Source organism: Bos grunniens, chromosome 7 (genome assembly GCF_055505025.1).
Source record: "Bos grunniens cultivar Pamir isolate PY7600 chromosome 7, Bosgru_T2T1.0, whole genome shotgun sequence".
Classification (NCBI taxonomy): domain Eukaryota; kingdom Metazoa; phylum Chordata; class Mammalia; order Artiodactyla; family Bovidae; genus Bos; species Bos grunniens.
Window position 1 is genome coordinate 28,944,334 of NC_141171.1, and position 20,083 is coordinate 28,964,416.

A 20,083-nucleotide genomic window follows, 5' to 3' on the forward strand; every position below is an offset into this window, starting at 1 on the left:
GCTTAAAGCTCAACATTCAGAAAACGAAGATCATGGCATCCGGTCCCATCACTTCATGGGAAATAGATGGGGAACAGTGGAAACAGTATCAGACTTTATTTTTCTGGGCTCCAAAATCACTACAGATGGTGACTGCAGCCATGAAATTAAAAGACGCTTACTCCTTGGAAGGAAAGTTATGACCAACCTAGATAGCATATTCAAAAGCAGAGACATTACTTTGCCAACAAAGGTTCATCTAGTCAAGGCTATGGTTTTTCTTGTGGTCATGTATGGATGTGAGAGTTGGACTGTGAAGAAGGCTGAGTGCCGAAGAATTGATGCTTTTGAACTGTGGTGTTGGAGAAGACTCTTAAGAGTCCCTTGGACTGCAAGGAGATCCAACCAGTCCATTCTGAAGGAGATCAGCCCTGGGATTTCTTTGGAAGGAATGATGCTAAAGCTGAAACTCCAGTACTTTGGCCACCTCATGCGAAGAGTTGACTCATTGGAAAAGACTCTGATGCTGGGAGGGATTGGGGGCAAGAGGAGAAGGGGACGACAGAGGATGAGATGGCTGGATGGCATCACTGACTCTATGGACGTGAGTCTGAGTGAACTCCGGGAGTTGGTGATGGACAGGGAGGCCTGGCGTGCTGCGATTCATGGGGTCGCAAAGAGTTGGACACGACTGAGCTACTGATCTGATCTGATCTGATCTGATCAGTGTTTAACTTCCTCTTTTGATCATTGTACCATTGTTATGTGAGTGAATATCCCTCTTAGGAAATACACACTGAACTATTTAGGAATAAAGAGACATGTGTCTGCAAATTACTCTCAAAAGGTTCAGAAAAATCATATAATCATTATATATATATGTATGTATTATGTGTCATTTTAACCCATATTCATTTTGCAGCAAATATATATATATCTTTATCTATATAAAGTTAATATCTATCTATCTGAAGATATATATATGGAGAGAGAATATTAAAGTAAATGAGATCAAAATGTTTTATCAGAGAGAAACTCCTGAATCTGGATGAAGGGTATACTTTGTACTCTTGTTCTTTGAACTATTATTGCAGCTTTTCTGTGTATTTGAAATTATCACACAATATAAAGTCTGTTGTTGTTGTTTTTAGGAGAAGAGCCATAACAGTCTCCTAGGCAACAGTGAATGAAGTGTTGTTTGCGATATGGCAAAGCACATGGCTGTAAAGTAAGGTCATTCCCATAAAACATCATCAACTCTAAGGACACCTAGTGAAAACCACTCTTTTTCATGCATGGACTTGGCTAAGTCCTTTTTAGAATTTTTTGAATCCTTTTTAAATTTTTTGAGTTTAATATTTACACAACAAGCATTCTCAGATGATAGCAATGTTATGCATGCCATCTTTAAAACATGCTTAGACCTCAAAAAGCCCTTCCCCCATCCTCTAAAAACATCAGAACATACCAGAGCTTAGGAGTTACCAGCTGGAGTCATATATCTGTTTTCTCTGACAGGGGTAGTGCCATTAAAATCCAACAGGCCCATGTGAATGTGAGACAAACATTAGCTTCAATTTTTATTGTGGAGCTTGATAGAAAAGAACATTTGTTCCTTTTCATTCCTGAATGTTTTCATGGTGACATTTCTCAATCCATGGGTTTAGGAGTGGCTGTGTGTGTGTGTGTGTGTGAGTGTTTACTGCTTTCTTTTCCCTCAAAGAGATCATCCAGTGACCTTGAAATCTGCACTGGCATTTTGCTGGCAGGAAGGGGAACTCTCTCTTCTCGTTTGCAAAATGAATAACAATTTGATCATCCTTAAACTTCTAAAAGGTTAATTATGCTCTCTCCATGAGTACTGAATAAAAACCTGTTTTATCTCTGCCCAAATGAAACCCACAGGGCTCACCCTCCCTCTAACTCTGCCAGGAGACCAAGTCCTTCTGGCTGTCAATTAACCACTATCAACTCCTAGATCTGCGTGAACTGCAGTAGATTTTCTCATCCAAAAACTATGACAGCCCTCATTTGCTAGAGCTGTGCAGTGACTTTAAAAATGTCTCAGCAGGAAAGTGTTATCTGGCTGCAGGCATGATGGAAAGAAAAGAGAAGCAGGAGGAGTGAGCCAGAGAGAAAGAAAGCGAAAGATAAAAAGGTGTTGGATTACTAAAACTTCATTTCACATAAGAACAAAGCAGCAAAATAAAAATGCATGCACAAATAAAAATAACCACCATTAAAATGAAAAGCAGATTTTAAGTGTTTGAGCTCTTTTGCTAGCAGAAGCATTAGGTTTTTGCTGATTGGACAATCCTCAAAGGGGGTACACGTTCCTGTTCTCAACTATAAAAGCACCTGTGGGGCAGCACTTTCGGGAAGGATAGTGGACAAGCCTTGTACAGAAAAGGTTTAGCCTCTCCCCTTCCACCATTTAAAACGTCTAAGCTACTACTGCTTCTTAACCATAAACAGCCTCTTTAGTTACAAGTTAGAACCCATATCTTTAAAAAGAAGTGTAAAAGAGTTACATTTCATGTTTATAAAACCTCATTTTTCAAAGGACAGTAATGGCAGAAAATGTGGGAGAGGGGCAGAAATCCCTACTTTCTGCCTGATACTCATGGCTCCTTGTTTTAATAACTTAAAGTTTGTAACTTGAATAATTTCATGTAAGGCAACCAAACCTTATTCAGTGGGAAACCAAGAAAAAAAAAATAAGAAAAAAGGGAACAAGCAATATACTTTTTCCTAAAGGAAGCTTGTTACAATATACAACAGTTGAGATATTTTAACAGTGATGTAATTACCAAGATGCCATGTAGGGCCTGCTGTTTTAACCAGACTGAAGAGCGTTACTGTATATGCATAAAAAGGTCTCTATGTAGCTTTACACCCACCTTCATACGCAGCAGAGTAAATACTGGTGGGGATGGGGCACCGTCTCTCTGATTGCTGTAGCAACTCCTCTGTAAGATCTAGTGGAGACTACTACTTTCCAATGATTTCATGAAAACCAAAATTATTTTCACCAAGAAGCTCTCATGCCAAGTATATAGTGCTTATTGTTCTTCTTCCTGGATTTGTGTGTGTATATGTATGTGATAAAATACACATAACACAAACGGGCCAGTCTTAGCATTTGTACAATCCGGTGACGTTGAGTACATTTACAATCTCATGTTGCCTTTACCGCCGTCCATCTCCAGCACCACTTCATTGCTGTTTAAGGTCTCTCTGTGTGTTTCTTTACCCGTGGAGCCTTTCGTCAAGTTGACTAGAGTACATTTCTGTTCTTGCTGTTTAACAAGCCTGACCGAAAATCTCTTCCGTTCCTTCCTCTTCTATATCCACCTCCTTCCAATGTCTCTTTTTGTCCTTCTAAACCCCTTTCCTTCTTGTTTCCTCTTTCCTTCCCCACCATCTATGCTGTAGACATACTGCTACAACCCATCCCAAAGAAGATCCTAGAGAATTGAAGAGAAATAATACAGGAAGTTTTTTTTTTTTTAATAGCAGCTTTATGGAGGTATACTTTACATATCATAACATTTAATATTTCCAAGTGTAAAATTAAAGATTATAAGTATTTTTGCAGAGTTGTAAAATCAACACCACTGTCCAATTTTGGAGTATTTTTACAGCCCCCAAAACACCATTAACAGTCTTCTCCCTTTCTCTTCTCCCTCTAGTCCTAATTCTTCCAATCTGCTTTCTGTCTCTATTGATTTGCCTATTCTGGATTTCACGTAAATACATGTTCAAAATACAACAAATACAATATGTGGCTAGCTTTTTTCACTTACCATAATGTTTTCAAGATTCATGCCTATTGTTGTATATATCATTACTTCATCCCATTTTATCATTAAGTAGTATTCCATTGTATGCATACACCATGTTTGTTTATGCATTCATCAGCTAATGGACATTTGAATTATTTCCAGTTAGGGATAAACACTGTCTACAGGTATTTGTGTAGACATGTTTTCTTGGACACATCATGTTTTCAGTTCTCTTGGGCACATATGAAGGAGTGGAATTGCTAGATCATATGGTATAATACCCTTGGACTGCAAGGAGATCCAACAAGTGCATCCTAAAGGAGATCAGTCCTGAGTGTTCTTTGGAAGGAATGATGCTAAAGCTGAAACTCCAGTACTTTGGCCACCTCATGTGAAGAGTTGATTCATTGGAAAAGACTCTGATGCTGGGAGGGATTGGGGGCAGGAGGAGAAGGGGACAACAGAGGATGAGATACTGGATGGCATCACTGACTCGATGGATGTGAGTCTGAGTGAACTCCGGGAGTTGGTGATGGACAGGGAGGCCTGGCGTGCTGCAATTCATGGGGTCGCAAAGAGTCAGACACGACTGAGCGACTGAACTGAACTGAACTGATGGTATAATACAGTGCATGTAATTGCCTCTTGGGATCATTTAATTGCTCCTTTTTCCTTTTGGTGATATTTTAAGATCTTCAGGTTTTGCTTCTATCATTCTCAATTCTTCCTTTTATTTTTGTTACATGTTACTGCTTTCAGTACGCCTTTCCATTTTTCTCTTCTCCCTGTTTTTACTTTTACTAATTGAGTTCATTTTTTAAAAATTTATCCTTAAATCCCTTTACTATATTCCTTTTATCATTATTTCCTTCTGCCTCCCTATCACTGATAGTGTTTGAGGAAAACCTGCTTCACCTAGAGGAAAGTGAGGTTCATGTGAAACATAATCTCATGAAGGAGTTCTATACAGTAAAAATTTCAGAAACAGTAACAGAAGGACATATTCAGGGGTGTATAGATATAAGATTATTAAAGCTTGTATTTAAATGACATATTTTATTCCTGTGTTTGACAAGTCTGACCGGAAAACTTGATGTTGACCTGCAGTCTCTCCCATCCATCCATCCAAGCAAACTGCAACTCTAATGTGACTCCCAGGTAATTGCTGCAGCCGCTGCTGTCGGGCATGTCACCACCAGCAGCACTAACCCTTCGCCTCGGGCACCATATGGACAGTGACAGGCAAATCACCCTGATGAGACGAAGAGCCGAAAGTGGGTTGAGGAGGCCTTTGACTTGTCCCAGCCACACCACTTCCCGGCAGGACGTGCCTCTGTTTTATTCTCACAGTAAACTCAAGTTTGAAGCGGAGAAGCACCAATTTTTGCTCAGGGAGATGATTCCGTATTCTCCAGGTTTTTGACAGCTGACCAATTAAAAACGAGATGACACCGTTAACAAGCTCTAAATAAGCCAAGATGTAGAGCAGTAGAAGGCACCAAAGCACCTACTGTACAGCCATTTGCAGTGTGAGCTTGAGAGAAATTCAATGATAATGACATTGATGAAGAGGATGCTGATGACCTCAGGGATGCTGGGCAAGATTCAAATCATTAACTGGAAGGCAGCAAATTCTGTTTCTTTTAAAAATTTCCAGTGAGTCTTCCATTTCCTCCATTTTTTGTCTTCAAAATTCTGAAATTTCTTCTAACTCCAGTTAACAATTTGACTCCTACCTAGCAAAGCTAAAGGATTCATCATTACCTTCACCAGTATAACCATCACACTCACACTAAGCATGGTCATATATTAGATGTGACTGGTTTCATGGGTACCTTTATTTTTTATTTTTTGACCATGTCACGCATCTTGCAGGATCTTAGTTACTAGGCCAGGGATCAAACTTGGGGATCTGACAGTGAGATCTCCGAGTCCTAACCACTGAAGTGCCAGAGAATTCCCCATGTTTAACTTTAAAAGCATAGTGTCATCAATTTTTAGTCAAACCACAGAGTTTATACCATTACTGAGATGTTTGTTTAGAAGCCCATTGTTGAGCCTTTCAGACTGTGAAAGGAAAAGCCACACAAAGTCATATTCCTGAAATTCATTAAGGTTACTATTTTGTTAAAGCCTCTGGAAATTTTTCAGGACTAAGAATGACAGAGAGGGACCTGAATCTGAAATTGACTGGCATTGCCCTTTACTTACAGTTCTGATAAATATCCAGGATTGGTGCCTGTAGTAGGTGTGAGCAGTAATGCTTTTTATTTTTACTTTGCTATTCTTTATTAGCCAGTATACCAAACTCCCTTTCAAACAAAGAGGTGGAGCCAGTAACCATCAGAATTGTTTGCTCTATGAGTGCATCCTTCTCTGCATGATCAGACTTGAGCATGAGAGGTCTGAGACAAGCACAGGGTTGCTGGACTTTCTGACTGAGTTGTTATAGAAAGTGCACCTTCAAAAAGTTTTGGATAGCACAGCATGATGTGAATTGCTACCATACACATCACCGACTGGGACTAAGCCAATCAGCACTAAGACTTGGACTCCCCTCAGGGAAGCAGCTGATGGACCAGCCATGGTGGTTAGCAACCCACAGAGGCTCAGCAGTGACACCTGAGGAGACCGATCAGGAATCAGTTTTAGATGTTCTTAGTTTCATTTCTCCTATTTTTTAGCTAGCCCACATAAAAAATTCATACGAGAAACGGGACATTTTGAGGCAATGATGGGAAGTAGCACTATAAGAGACCTTTTATTTTGTCCTTATCAGGGAAGAAATTACAGAAATGAAATCTTCCCTGGTATCGATGTTAACAGCTAACCATTCTGGTCTCCAGTTCTGATGTACAGGTTTTGCCCCACATCAGGCAGTTCTCAGACACCAGCTGGGTATCCTACAATTCAACACAGTTTGGACGCTGTCTGCCTGGAGATACTTAATAGATCCCACAGGTTAAGGGCTCAGTCCTAGAAGCCTGCGCCCTCCCCCCAATTCAGTTGCCAGTCACAAGTCCAGGTTTTCACCTGTGCTTCTGACCAACTGGTTATAGATCAGAGATTCCAGCCACACCCTCCTTGGGATTGATTAATTCTCTAGAGCAGCTCACAGAACTCAAAGAAACACTTTACTTTCTAGATTATGAATTTTATATAAAAAGAGATAACTCAAAAGGAAGAGACTCATAGTGCAGTGTATGAGAAAACGGTGCAGCATTTTCATCCTCTCTGAGTTAGCCAGCTTCACCACATGTTCAGCAACATGGAAGCTCCCTGAATTTTTGGCGGGGAGAGGCTTCATTATATAGATATGATTGATTAAGCCACTGGCCATTGATGATTAAAAATAATTTCCAGTCCCTCTCCCCTCCCTGCAGTCCTATGGCGTAGGTGCTTACAGTTTTTTCCCACTAATGTGCACATTCATGAAAACAGGGAGCTAACTGGGCACACACTATGAGGAAAAGCCATAGGGAACAGCAGAGGGAAGAGCATTTGGGAACTCTTGAGACAGAAGAGAGCTGGATGTGCTGAGCAGCTGACAGCAATGTGGCATTAGGATTTGTCTAGAACCACAGAAGCCTCCACCTCAGAAAACTGAAGCAAGTAGTTGAACAAAAGAGTGAAGACATCATTAGGAAAAGAGTTCCTACTGTGCAAAAAGCCCAGATATACAGAGGAAGGGTAGGCACTCAGAAGCAAGAAATTGACTTTCATTGCTCTGCAAGACACCCAAAGAATCATGTTCTCATTAAGTTTCATGATTGTTTTTTACTCTCCATTTTCTTGAGAAGATCAAATGAAAAAACACCTACCTCCACAAAATTCAGTGAGAGAAAGCTGTAAGAAGAGAAGTTGTTTTAGCATGAATCAGCAAAGTCCGCATCAACACCTTCACAGTTTTTGCTGTTAGGCACTTGTTAAGCTTAAAATGTCAAAAAAATCTTTGTGATTAAAAAAACAAACAAACAAACAAAAACATGTCACAAATGAATTATAATCCTTTTACTTAACACATGTTTCTCTGGATGCACTGTTTGTTGAACCAGTATTATTGAGAATATCAGTTAAACCAAAAACTGTACATGTTAATCTCAAATGTTTTAACACTCATTTGCCATTTTTTTCTAATATAAAGCTAAGATCAGGGGCCTGAACATTGGTTTCTTTCTGAAATTTTTCCATAGCAGAAACTTAAACATGTTTATGGAGAAATATGAATGCAAATCACTTCTAGATTCCTCGGATCAGGATTCTCCCCCAACAACGTTCATAGCTGTCTCTTCCATACCTGTGCATGCATTCTAAGTCGCTTCAGTCGTGTCCGACTCTGCAACCCTATGGACTAAATAGCCCACCAGGCTCCTCTCTCCATGGGATTCTCCAGGCAAGAATTCTGGAGTGGGTTGCTGTGCCATCCTCCAGGGGATCTTCCCGACCCAGAGATCGAACCCACATCTCTTGCATCTCCTGCACTGGCAGGCACATCCTTTACTACGAGTGCCACCTGTGAGCTCTGTGGTGAGGGGGTGGTGACTCCTGGAGACTGATGGACAGGGCTGGCCCCCAGAATAGCTGTGAGACCTGGCTCGAGTGGCTGCCAGGCACTAGTGGGTAGAGTCATCACCCAACATATTGTGAGGCCGGGCCGAGGTGCAGGGGTGCACAGGGTTCTCAGCAAGCCTCACCAGCTGGTGCTAACAAGGTAGATGGAGATTTCCAAAATGTTGCCCACCAGTGCTGGTATTAGCAAGGTAGCCTGCAATCACGAAAAATGACTTCCTCCAGTGTCTCGGTGTCCAGGAGCATCCCTGCTAGAGAGGTTTCTGCCTCTCTAGCAGATGTTTCAGTATTAGTAAGTAGATCCCCTTCACCTATGACCCATGCACTTTCAATATGATGTTTTTGTGCTGTTTTTCAGGTCAAATGAGTTTACACATGAGCCCTTTAAGAGTGGGTTTTTGGTTCCCGGTGGGCCTGTAGTTTTCTTGTGTCTGTTTCCCAATGACTTTCAAAGCCAGGTATTGGAGGGACTCATCTCTCTTGTACAAGATCTATGAGTTGGGTTGCCTGATATAGAGCTCAAATCCCTTGCTCCTTAGGGAAATTAACCATATCTTGCTGGTTGTTCCCAACTATGGACTGCTGTGGCTAAGATGTCATTTTTACCCTTGATGTGGCCATATCTCTGATTCTCCTGCCCATCTCATTGCTGTCCTCTTACCCTTTGTTGTGGAGACTCTGTTTATCCAGTTTCAGATCTTTTTCAGAGAGAATGTTCTGTATGTAGCTGTAGATTACCTGCGTCCATGGGAGCAGGCACGTTCAAGAGCCTCCTATGCCACCATCTCATCATATTACACCTATTTTAGTAGTTCTTCTTTTCTCAATTGTTTTAGAAAAGTGGGTAGAATAATGAAAAAAGAGGATGAACAAAGCTAAATAGTAAGTGACCGTTGTGACCTTCTAAGACATCATTAATTTAATACCCAGATTTCTTTTTTTTTTCCAGATTTCTTTAACAATGATGGAAAATGTCATCTGTTGCATTTATACTTTCATAATAGATAAATAATGCAACTTTATTATAAATAATTCCAACAGTACAGAAAAGTGTAAGAGAGAAAATAAAAGCACTAAAATCTCCTAACCTATTGACAACTACCATTAATGTTAATTTATATATGATATTCTGCATGTATAAATAAGATTTTGATCGTGTACTGACTTCTTTCTCTGTAAATAACTCTATACTCAGATTTTCACCTTTGCAAAGGAATATGATATACGTAGGTATGCCATCAGGTGCAATCTTTTGATGGTCTTTCGGGGACTCCTTTCCACAAATGCAACTGAAAATAAATACTATGATACAGATACAATGATGTCCTATTACAAACACTCTGGCATTGAGACGTGTATGTGAAAGTGTTAGTCACTCAGCTATGTCCAACTCTTTGTAACCCCATGGACTGTAGCCCACCAGGCTCCTCTGTCTGTGGAACTGTCTAGGCAAGAATACTGGAGTGGGTAGCCATTCTTTTCTCCAGGGGATCTTCTCAACCCAGAGATCAAACCCAAGTCTCCTGCTTTGCAGGCAGATTCTTGACCATCCGAGCCACCAGGAAAGCCCAGCCTTAAATACTTATCAATTCTATGGAGGGGGTAAAAAGATACTATTTTATTTAAGGCATACATGTATATGCACCAAGAGAAAAAATATGAGACAGGACAGGACATTGAGATGTACCCACTGAGATGTACCCTGCCTCATATATTTTCTCTTGGTGCATATACATGTATGTCCTAAACAAAATGATACTTTTTTACCCCCTCCATAGAATTGATAAGTATTTAACTAAATTGAATTTCATTGATTTATTGCAGTGAACTGCATTGAATTGAATTAAAGAGAACCGTATAGAAATTGTTGAGCAGTTGTTTAAACATGTCTACTCTTGTGGCAACATGGTGCCCTCAATCTCATGGATTTAACAACAAAATACAAAGGCTACTAATCTTTTAAGATAGCAAAATCTCTTAAAGTCCCATTCTAATGAAAAAATGTGCTGTTTTATCAAAAATGTCCAAAAGCAAATAAATTATGCAACCATGACTCTCTCAGTGGTTGAATGAATCAGAGAAAAAGAAAATTTTAAAAGGTGTCTTGATAGGTATACATATTGACTCTCAGAATTATCACTCCTTCAAACCTTAATCTTTTCTTAAAATCCTATTCCTTCTAGAAATAGAATTACTGCTAAAAAGTATTTTAATACCAAAATCTACAGTTAGAAGTCAGGAAATATAGAATTAAACAGTCCAATTGTTTAGCCTATTATGACTTCTCATTGATGGACCACTGTGAATCGCTGGCTAAGGAAGTACTCTAGAATTCTGGCTCTTGGAGAAAGAACTAAGAGGATGTCACCACTCCTTCTGAAATAAGAGGGTCACCTATGCCTAAAAATTGCTACTAATAATCCCTAAGGTGTATTCTTTCTCCAGCTAGGAGATATTACAGATTTTTTACTACTTTTCACTGGCTTGGCTTTTTTTTTCCCCCTTCTCTAGTTAAAAGCCAGGGCTCTTTAGAACATGTCATGATCGAGCTACTGGAATCGAGCTACTCCCACAAAGGAGTCTATACTTGAAGAGCACCCTAATAATCTTCAGAAATAAGAAGGCATCCAAGGTGACAGGGGATGAAGATGTGTATTCTATCTGAAAAGCAATTCCACTAAATGGAATGGGGCCTGGGAGGAAAAAAAAAAAGATAAATTAGAGCTCTTTGATCTACAGAATCAAGATAAACAAAAGCAGTGGAGAAAACTTAAATCCCTATTGCTCGTAACTGGCCACCATCTGGCTTCCATAAATCCCTTGGAAGTGGAGAAAGCATTTCAGGTGCTAAATGGGACAAGGGTTACAGCCCATATGTTGAAATCAGTGCATTTACAAATAGCCATACCATTAGTTTCAATTATTTGCAACGGTGGCAACAACAGCTATTGCTTCCCAGTAATCATTCTCCTATTTAGTAACAAAATCCTGACTTTATCTGAGTGCCGTTATAAATGCAGATAGAGAACTGTTCTTCAGCCACCCTTTCAGTTAGATGTGACCACGTAATGAAGTTCTGGCCAGTGATACAAAATCAAAATCTTATATAATATTTACAAGAAGTTTCCTTACAAGGCAGGGACTGAGCCCTTTTTTTTCGGTCTTCCTTGTCCTGCTATACAGAATATAAAAATAAAAACCCTCGTAAGGAAATGGACCAGAAAACTAGAAGGAACTATGCCAGTTCTTGACTCACTACTTCCAGATTTACTTTACTTAAAGTTGGACACGACTGAGCGACTGAACTGAACTGAAAAGAGAATTAAACTTTTGTATTGTTTAAGCCACTGCTGTTTGAGGCCTCACTATTGTTTACTGCTGAAACTAATCCCAGCTAATACAGATTGGAAATATATACAGATTTATAGAATGCCCAAATGTGCTGGCAATGCAGAAGAACTCGCCAAGGTTGTTTACACAGGCTAATGGAAATGACTTCAACCAAACTGCCCTCATAAACAAAAGGGTAAGGGGGTGCCCGTGGACATGGGGTGCCATTCCCAAAGGCCAGGAAGACAATCATTCAATTCCCACCCTGTCACTGGGCTGAACACAACCTCATGAAACTTCTCAGTTCAGCCAAGATTCAGGCCAATACTGCCAACTTTTAAACAGGACATAAGCTGAGAAAGATATTAAATGAAGCCTCTATAGCCGTTTTTCTCAACTTTTAATTTGATACCATTTCTAGTAAAAATAAAACCTCACTCTTGAGGTTATGATACATCCCTAAAGGGTTATTACCACCACCACCACCCCCCACATACACACACACACACCCCCATGCCTATGGAGAATAACTAGAACAGAGCTCCCATCGGCTGCCTGGGTGCTGCCAAAGGTACTCACTGGGGGAGGGAGGGTTGTTCTATGAGTATAAAACAGTTCTCAACATTTTTTTTTTCCTTCTTTAAGAAATAGAACGGATGATATTCACAGTGTGAAAACACCCATGGGCATGCCTAGAGTGAAAAGAAATTCCCAGCTTGCTCATTGTAACTCCATCATTTTCTGTCCCACTCAAGAAAGTATATACGAATAAGAATTATATTATTACAAACCATGTAATAATGTGACAACTTTGAATTCCTTTAATATAAAAAGATACTAAGTCATATCAAGTTTTCATAAATAGCTAGTCTCAGTTAAAGATCATTTGTAACAACTCTCATGAAAACAGCTTCAACATGCTGTGGCACCTCCAAGAAAGTCACTCATTTATAAAACTCATGCTGTAATTGTTCTGAAGACTCTAGACACTCCTCAGTGATTTCTAAGCTGGTAAGAGGCTTCCAATATGGAAAACCATTCACCAGGTAAATAGCTGAGCAAGCTTCCCATGCAAATGAGTTCTGAATAAAAATCTCTTTAATGGTAATAATGAGGATGCTGATCAGAGCCAATTATTTGAAGCTTCATAATTTGTATATTAACTAAACATCCTCATAATTAAGCAAGTTAGCCTAGGGAAATACCATTCACTAAAGGCTCTAGTGTATTTTGTTTTTGAATTTTCTGCTCTAAAATATTCCCATGAATAGGAAGTAAGCTTGTCTGTAAGTAACAGGAAGCTGAAAGGAGAGACCTTAAACAACTTGGCAGCGTGATTATCATTACTGTCGTTATTTTAATATAACCGGAAGTTTGGAAGTAAGCAGTCCTGAGCTGATATTGTGGTCCCAGTCTGCTAATAGGGATCCAGGGTCTTTTCCATTTCTATTCAGCACATCCTCAGGGGGAGCCCTCAAAGTGTGCAAAGATGGCTACTCCACCCCAATTTCATACCCCATTTCCAACAAGAATGGGAAGGCCAAGGGCAGCCACCAGCTGAGTTAAGTTCATCTCTAAAGCGTCTGCCTAGAAGCTCTACCCAGCAACTCCCACTTACATATTGGTGGCCCAAACCACCACATGGCCACCTCTAACTACAAAGTGGGGTTGGATGGAAAGTAGTGAGAGTGATGGTGAGAAGGGTGTAAATAAAGTCTGATGAGAACATTTTTCAACAGGACAATTTTCCCCCAAACAAAATCAGGGTTCTATTAGGAAGGAAGGTGAGAAAATTGAACTTCACTAAGTAACCAGCATTGCCAGTTACCATGAAGTGTTCAGAAAGGTAAAGGAAGATCGTAACTGAAGAACCCCAAAAGCCTCTTTTAAAGAAAAACATGTCTGAGTGTATCTATGCTGCTGCTGCTAAGTTGCTTCAGTCGTGTCCGACTCTGTGCGACCCCACAGACGGCAGCCCACTAGGCTCCTCTGTCCCTGGGATTCTCCAGGCAAGAATACTGGAGTGGGTTGCCATTTCCTTCTCCAATGCAGTAAAGTGAAAAATGAAAGTGAAGTCGCTCAGTTGTGCCTGGCTCTTAGCGACCCCATGGACTGCAGCCTACCAGGCTCCTCTGTCCATGGGATTTTCCAGGCAAGAGTACTGGAGTGGGTTGCCATTGCCTTCTCCAGAGTGTATCTATAGAAGCCATCAAAATCAGACACAGAAGACAACCCATAACATTGGGATACAGACTTACCTTTCTTTGGAACAAGAGCAAAGAGTTGGAATCTATGCCTGTCTGGAAATGCCCACAGAGCCAGAGAACATGACCTGTAGAAGTCCAGCTGTCTTTAGCAACATAACAAATGCAAGGATATTGTGTTTCTTTTAGTAAAAGATAAAGGAAGGCTGAAACGTAACTCTTACTAATTGAAACTTTCTTTGTTTCTCATTTACCCTTAAAGCATCCTTTTTGTTTTTATTTAGACATCTGTTTTCTCCTTTGTATGATTAAAAAAATTCTGAAAAGGTGCCATAATCATTTTTTTAAAATATTTTTTCCTGACCTTTTGTGTTCTGATCAGTTTGCCCTTCTTTACAAGTCAAACTTTGAAGGTTTCCATTTGTCAGTAGTGGAAACTGACTTGACATCTGACAATCAGTCTCAGTCCTTTCCGGGCTACATGTCAGTAACAACTGGAACAATTCTGGAATTAGCTCTTCTCTGTCAGTTTTTTTTACTGATGTTTGAAGCACCTCCTCTTCTGGGGATATGATATATTGACTCTGCAGAGCTGACAAAAGTAAAATGTTGATTTTATGCCAAATTCACCTTCAGATATGTTAAACTATAGATCTAAGCACCTGAAGAAAGAATAATAGAGTTTAACCTTGTATTAGAAAATTGTGAAAAGCTGAATTTAAAAGTTCACTTAAGAAGACATTTTTTAAAAATTATTATTAATCATCAGAAATCTCTATTCCAGGCAAAATACTGAAATGAACAATAGAAATATTTTATCTTCGTTTAATATTTCCCCCGCCAAAATAAAAATGACAATTAGCTAATATTTACAATGACCCTTGAAATAAGCTTAAACAAAGATTACATCATTTTTCCAGTAAATTGACGAAATAGTTGAACATGTTCACTAAAAGTTACATTTGTGATCCTTTGTGGTAGGAAAATGAATCATCTCTTCTTATTCTGTGGGTCCCCTATTAAAGCAATACACACAGTGTATTATTTTCTTACCATGAGGGCACAGATGTAAGAAGTCTCCAGCTTTATTGTTAAAATTTCTTACCTGCTGATTTGCCAGTGGAAAAACTCAGGATAAACTATGTTATTCCTTGAATCTTTGTTCAATAGTACGTTTACCATTTTTGTTCACAATGTATGCAAACACAATTAAAGTTCAAGCACCAACTCTGTCCTCATATTCTGAAACCTCTATGCTCTCTGTTCACTGAAACAAATGCTCTCCTAATCTTCCCCCCTTAATTAAATAGATTTAATATATCTACAATGTACATGCTGAAGTGGGTCAAGAACATATTCACTTTTTATTTATAGATCAGTTTGCTATGCTTAAAGCATTATTTTCATGAAAATATTACATTAAAAAGTATACAAGGCATAATTTTTAAGAGACTAAAACAGTGACACAATTATAAGATCCTTGTCAATCTTTTCACATAGATCACAGATTACTTTTTCCCATGTAATTTGGGTTTTTTCAATTAATTATTTTTAATTGTGATGAAGTACACTTAACATAAAATGTATCATCTTAACCATTTTTAAGGGCTTCCCTAGTAGCTCAGTTGGTAAAGAATCTGCCTGCAATGCCAGCGACCCAGGTTCAATCCCTGGGTCAGGAAGATCCCCTAGAGAAGGAAATGGCAACCCACTCCAGCATTCTTGCCTGGAGAATTCCATGGACAGAGGAGCCTGGTGGGCTACAGTCCATGGGATTGCAAAGAGCCAGACATGACTATGTAACTAACATTCACTTTTTTCAACCATTTTAAAGTATACAGTTCAGTAGTATTAAGTACATCCACACTGTTTACAGCTATCACCATGATGGTGGCTCAGACAATAAAAAATCTGCCTGCAATTCGGGAGACCCAGGTTTGATCCCCATCTCGGGAAGATCCCTGGAAAAGGAAATGGCTACCCACTCCATATTCTTGCCTGGAGAAGTCCATGGACAGAGGAGCCTAGTGGGCTACAGATCATGGGGTCACAAAGAGTGGCACAATACTGAGTGGAAAGAAAATCACCATCATGCATCTTCAGTACTTTTTCATCTCCTCCAACTGAAACTTTATACCCATTTAACATTCCTTTCTGCTGTGCAGAACCTGCAAAAAACACCATTCTATTAATATTTTCTGTCTCTATAACTTTGACTCCTCTATTTCAGTTCAGTGGCTCAGTTGTGTCCGACTCTTTGCAGCCCCATGGACTGCAGCATACTAGGCTTCCCTGTCCACCAACTCCCGGAGATTGATCAAACTCATGTCCATTGAGTAGATAATGACATCCAACCATCTCATCCTATGTCATCCTCTTCTCCTGCCTGTAATCTTTCCCAGCATCAGGGTCTTTTCCAATGAGTCAATTCTTCCCATCAGGTGGCCAAAGTGATCAGAGCTTCAGCTTCAGCATCAGTCCTTCCAATGAATATTCAGGACTGATTTCCTTTAGGATTGACTGGTTTGATCTCTGTCTTCTCCAACACCACAGTTCAAAAGCATTAATTGTTCAGTGCTCAGCTTTCTTTATGTTCCAACTCTCAAATCCATACATGACTACTGGAAAAACTATAGCTTTGACTAGGCGAACCTTTGTAGGCAATGTAATATCTCTGCTATTTAATATGCTGTCTACATTTGTCATAGCTTTTGACTCCTTCCAATCCCAAAGAAAGGCAATGCCAAAGAATGCTCAAACTACCATACAATTGCACTCATCTCACACGCTAGTAAAGTAATGCTTAAAATTCTCCAAGCCAGGCTTCAGCAATATGTGAACTGTGAACTTCCAGATGTTCAAGCTGGTTTTAGAAAAGACAGAGGAACCAGAGATCAAATTACCAACATCCACTGGATCATCGAAACAGCAAGAGAGTTCCAGAAAAACATCTATTTCTGCTTTATTGACTATGCCAAAGCCTTTGACTGTGTGGATCACAATAAACTGTGGAAAATTCTGAGAGAGATGGGAATCTCAGACCACCTGACCTGCCTCTTGAGAAACCTGGATGCAGGTCAGGAAGCAACAGTTAGAACTGGACATGGAACAACAGACTGGTTCCAAAGAAGAAAAGGAGTACATCAAGGCTATATATTGTCATACTACTTATTTGACTTATATGCAGAGTACATCATGAGAAACGCTGGGCTGGAGGAAGCATAAGCTGGAATCAAGATTGCTGGGAGGAATATCAATAACCTCAGATATGCAGATGACGAAACCCTGCCATAGCAGAAAGTGAAGAGGAACTAAAAGTCTCTTGATGAAAGTGAAAGAGGAGAGTGAAAAACTTGGCTTAAAGCTCAACATTCAGAAAACTAAGAGCATGGCATCCGGTCCCATCACTTCATGGCAAATAGATGGGGAAACAGTGGAAACACTGGCTGACTTTATTTTCCTGGGCTTCAAAATCACTGCAGATGGTGACTGCAGCCATGAAATTAAAAGATGCTTACTCCTTGGAAGGAAAGTTATGACCAACCTAGACAGCATATTCAAAAGCAGAGACACTACTTTGCCAACAAAGGTCCATCTAGTCAAGTCTATGGTTTTTCCAGTGGTCATGTATGGATGTGAGAGTTGGGCTATAAAGAAAGCTAAGCACAGAAGAACTGATGCTTTTGAACTGTGGTGTTGGAGAAGACTCTTGAGAGTCCCTTGGACTGCAAGGAGATCCAACCAGTCCATCCTAAAGGAGATCAGTCCTGGGTGTTCATTGGAAGGACTGATGCTAAAGCTGAAATTCCAGTACTTTGGCCACCTGATGTGAAGAGCTGACTCATTGGGAAAGACCCTGATGCTGGGGAAGATTGAGGGCGGGAGGAGAAGGGGACGACAGAGGATGAGACGGTTGGATGGCATTACAGACTGAATGGACATGGGTTTAGGTGGACTCCGGGAGTTGGTGATGGACAGGGAGACCTGGCGTGCTGCGATTCATGGGGTCTCAAAGAGTCAGACACAACTGAGTGACTGAACTGAACTGAACTGAACTGAAGGAACTCATATAATTAGAATCATACAGTATGTGTCTTTTTGTGAATAGCTATTTCATTTAACACACATCCCCAAATTTCATCCATGTTATAGCAGGCATTAGGATTTCCTTCCTTTTTAAGGCTGAATAATTTTCCATTTTCCATATATACCACATTTTTTAATCTAGTATTTGTCTCTGAACACTTGGGCTGTTTCCAACTTTGGTTATTGTGAGTAATGCTGCTGTGAACATGGGCATACAAATCTTTGATTTTAATTCTTTTGTTTCCCATGCATTTTTAAATAGGAAAGGTGAGTATTGGTAGTTATTTCATATGTAGGAGAAAAACACTTCATAAATATTCACAAAAATAATTCAGTCTCGTGGATAGTGAAGTAAGGGTAAATGATAGTGGAAAGAATAGACTCATCTCAGTGAGTAGACTCATCCCAACTTCATGAGTAAATTATCTTATGAGAGATATTTGAGCTATAGTTTTCTTATCCGTAACCTCTAATTATGTGACTGTCTCCATTTCCATCCTATAATTCCTTGGTTTAATGGCTCTAATCAACTCAAGACTTCTCACCAAAACTTATGTGACAGTTCATGACACTCCAGGGCCTGATCCCAAGTTCAAGGGACTTGTTGTTTTCTAAGTTTTCTTTTTAAGCTCTGAGATTTTTTTTCTCACTTGTAAGGAAGGGAAAACAAGATATTCATATGAAAGGCAACTGGCATTTTTCAGAAGTAGTAGTTAATAGGAAAATAGAGTGTTCCAGGGCATAATCCTTGTGGGTTATATTCTTTCTGAAGAGAAAAATGTCTTCACTTGTAATATCACTGCAAGTGCTGTGAAAATTTGCAGAGTATCATAGTGTTATTTTTCAAAATTGTCCACTGATGAGCTCTTCTTAAAACACAGTTTAGCTGAAAGAATCTCAGTGACTCTGTTATCCCAGTGAAGGTTTTCCAATTACAGTTTACTCAAGCAGAGTTGTGTGCTTGTGTGCCAGGGTGAGTGTTTTCCTCTCTATTGTGCAGTGAACATCTTCAGCTCTTTCCCCTGTTGGATTCGTGGCTAAGAGTCAAATTACCAGTTTGGATGATTCCTTGGTTCAAATAAGCTACATAATTGCAAACTTTCCACTTCATTTTCTGTTGAATAAACACAGAGCTTGTGTTAAGGCTGTGGTTTTGCAATCTGACCAAGCCCACTCTCCCGTCCTGGCACAGAGGCCACTGACCCCCTGCCTCCAGGGCCTGGCAGAGCATCACAGCTGATAGAAGAGGCTGGCGGTGGTAAAACAGATTCAGGCAACTGCTTTTCTCAGGCTTGCGAGATGCGGCAAATTGCTGGGCTGTTTGCCTTTTCAATCTGTGATTGGTTAGCACCCTGGTGGGAAGCATGTAGGAGGCATCTGATTGGAACAGAAAGTTAACCTTTATGCTGTGTACTTTATTTCTGATTTATAGTTATAATTCTGCCTCTTGCTCCTCTTTCATTCCTGTGAAATTCAAGCATATAGACAGCTTGCCTCCATGCCTAGCCTTTGAGCCACTGCCCAGTGATGTCTTTGGGTGCCTCAGTTTCTCCATCTATAAAATGGGTGTTACAGACCCATTACCCCTAAGGTGAGTTGCCAAGATTAAATGAATTAATATAGTCCAGATGCTAAGATCTGTCCCTGGGACATGGTGAGCTCTGGACATATGTGAATGAGCATTATTATTATCTACCTTGGGCTCTGGTCCTTGACAGCCTCCACAGTTTATCTCACTGCTTTGATTTTTCCGTGGAACCCGCATATGTGTTCTGATTCTGGGTCTCTTCTGTGGCTCCAGGCCTTTGCAGCTTGCCTTTGAGGGAACTTATGCTCAGTCTGACGCATCCCAAACCTTTCTTATCACACTGTCCCAGGCCTCTACCCTGTTTCCATGACCAGCTGTCCCACGCAGTTCTAACACTAACAATATTCAAGGTTTGGCCTTGATGAAAAGCTCTGTTTCTTACTGCCTGACCTGAGGGGTGATTGGCAGAGGCACATGTGGTTTGGATGTTATCTACTGGATAACCTCCTAATCTGATGAAAAACGAGAGTGGGAGAGCCCTGTACCAACCCTTACACCCGTCTCCCCTCAGGTCCTCCTGGATAATGAATGTGGGGTTTAAG

The 20,083-nt window shown here is 40.1% G+C and overlaps 1 protein-coding gene across 5 annotated transcripts in view; it reads left to right on the forward strand.

Annotated features, from left to right (window-relative positions):
* The window catches only part of LOC147368971 (uncharacterized), a 513,832-nt gene that overhangs the window by 461,615 nt on the left and 32,134 nt on the right, over window positions 1-20,083 (forward strand). Inside the window, exon 5 of one of the 5 annotated variants that reach the window (XM_086410564.1) lies at window positions 4,841-4,951. The exons of the other annotated variants lie outside the window; for them this stretch is intronic. Within the exon in view, the coding sequence (XP_086266690.1) occupies window positions 4,841-4,858 (18 nt within the window). The 3' untranslated portion in view covers window positions 4,859-4,951. Of the gene's footprint in view, window positions 1-4,840; window positions 4,952-20,083 lie in introns of those variants that run through there. 5 annotated transcript variants of the gene reach the window in all.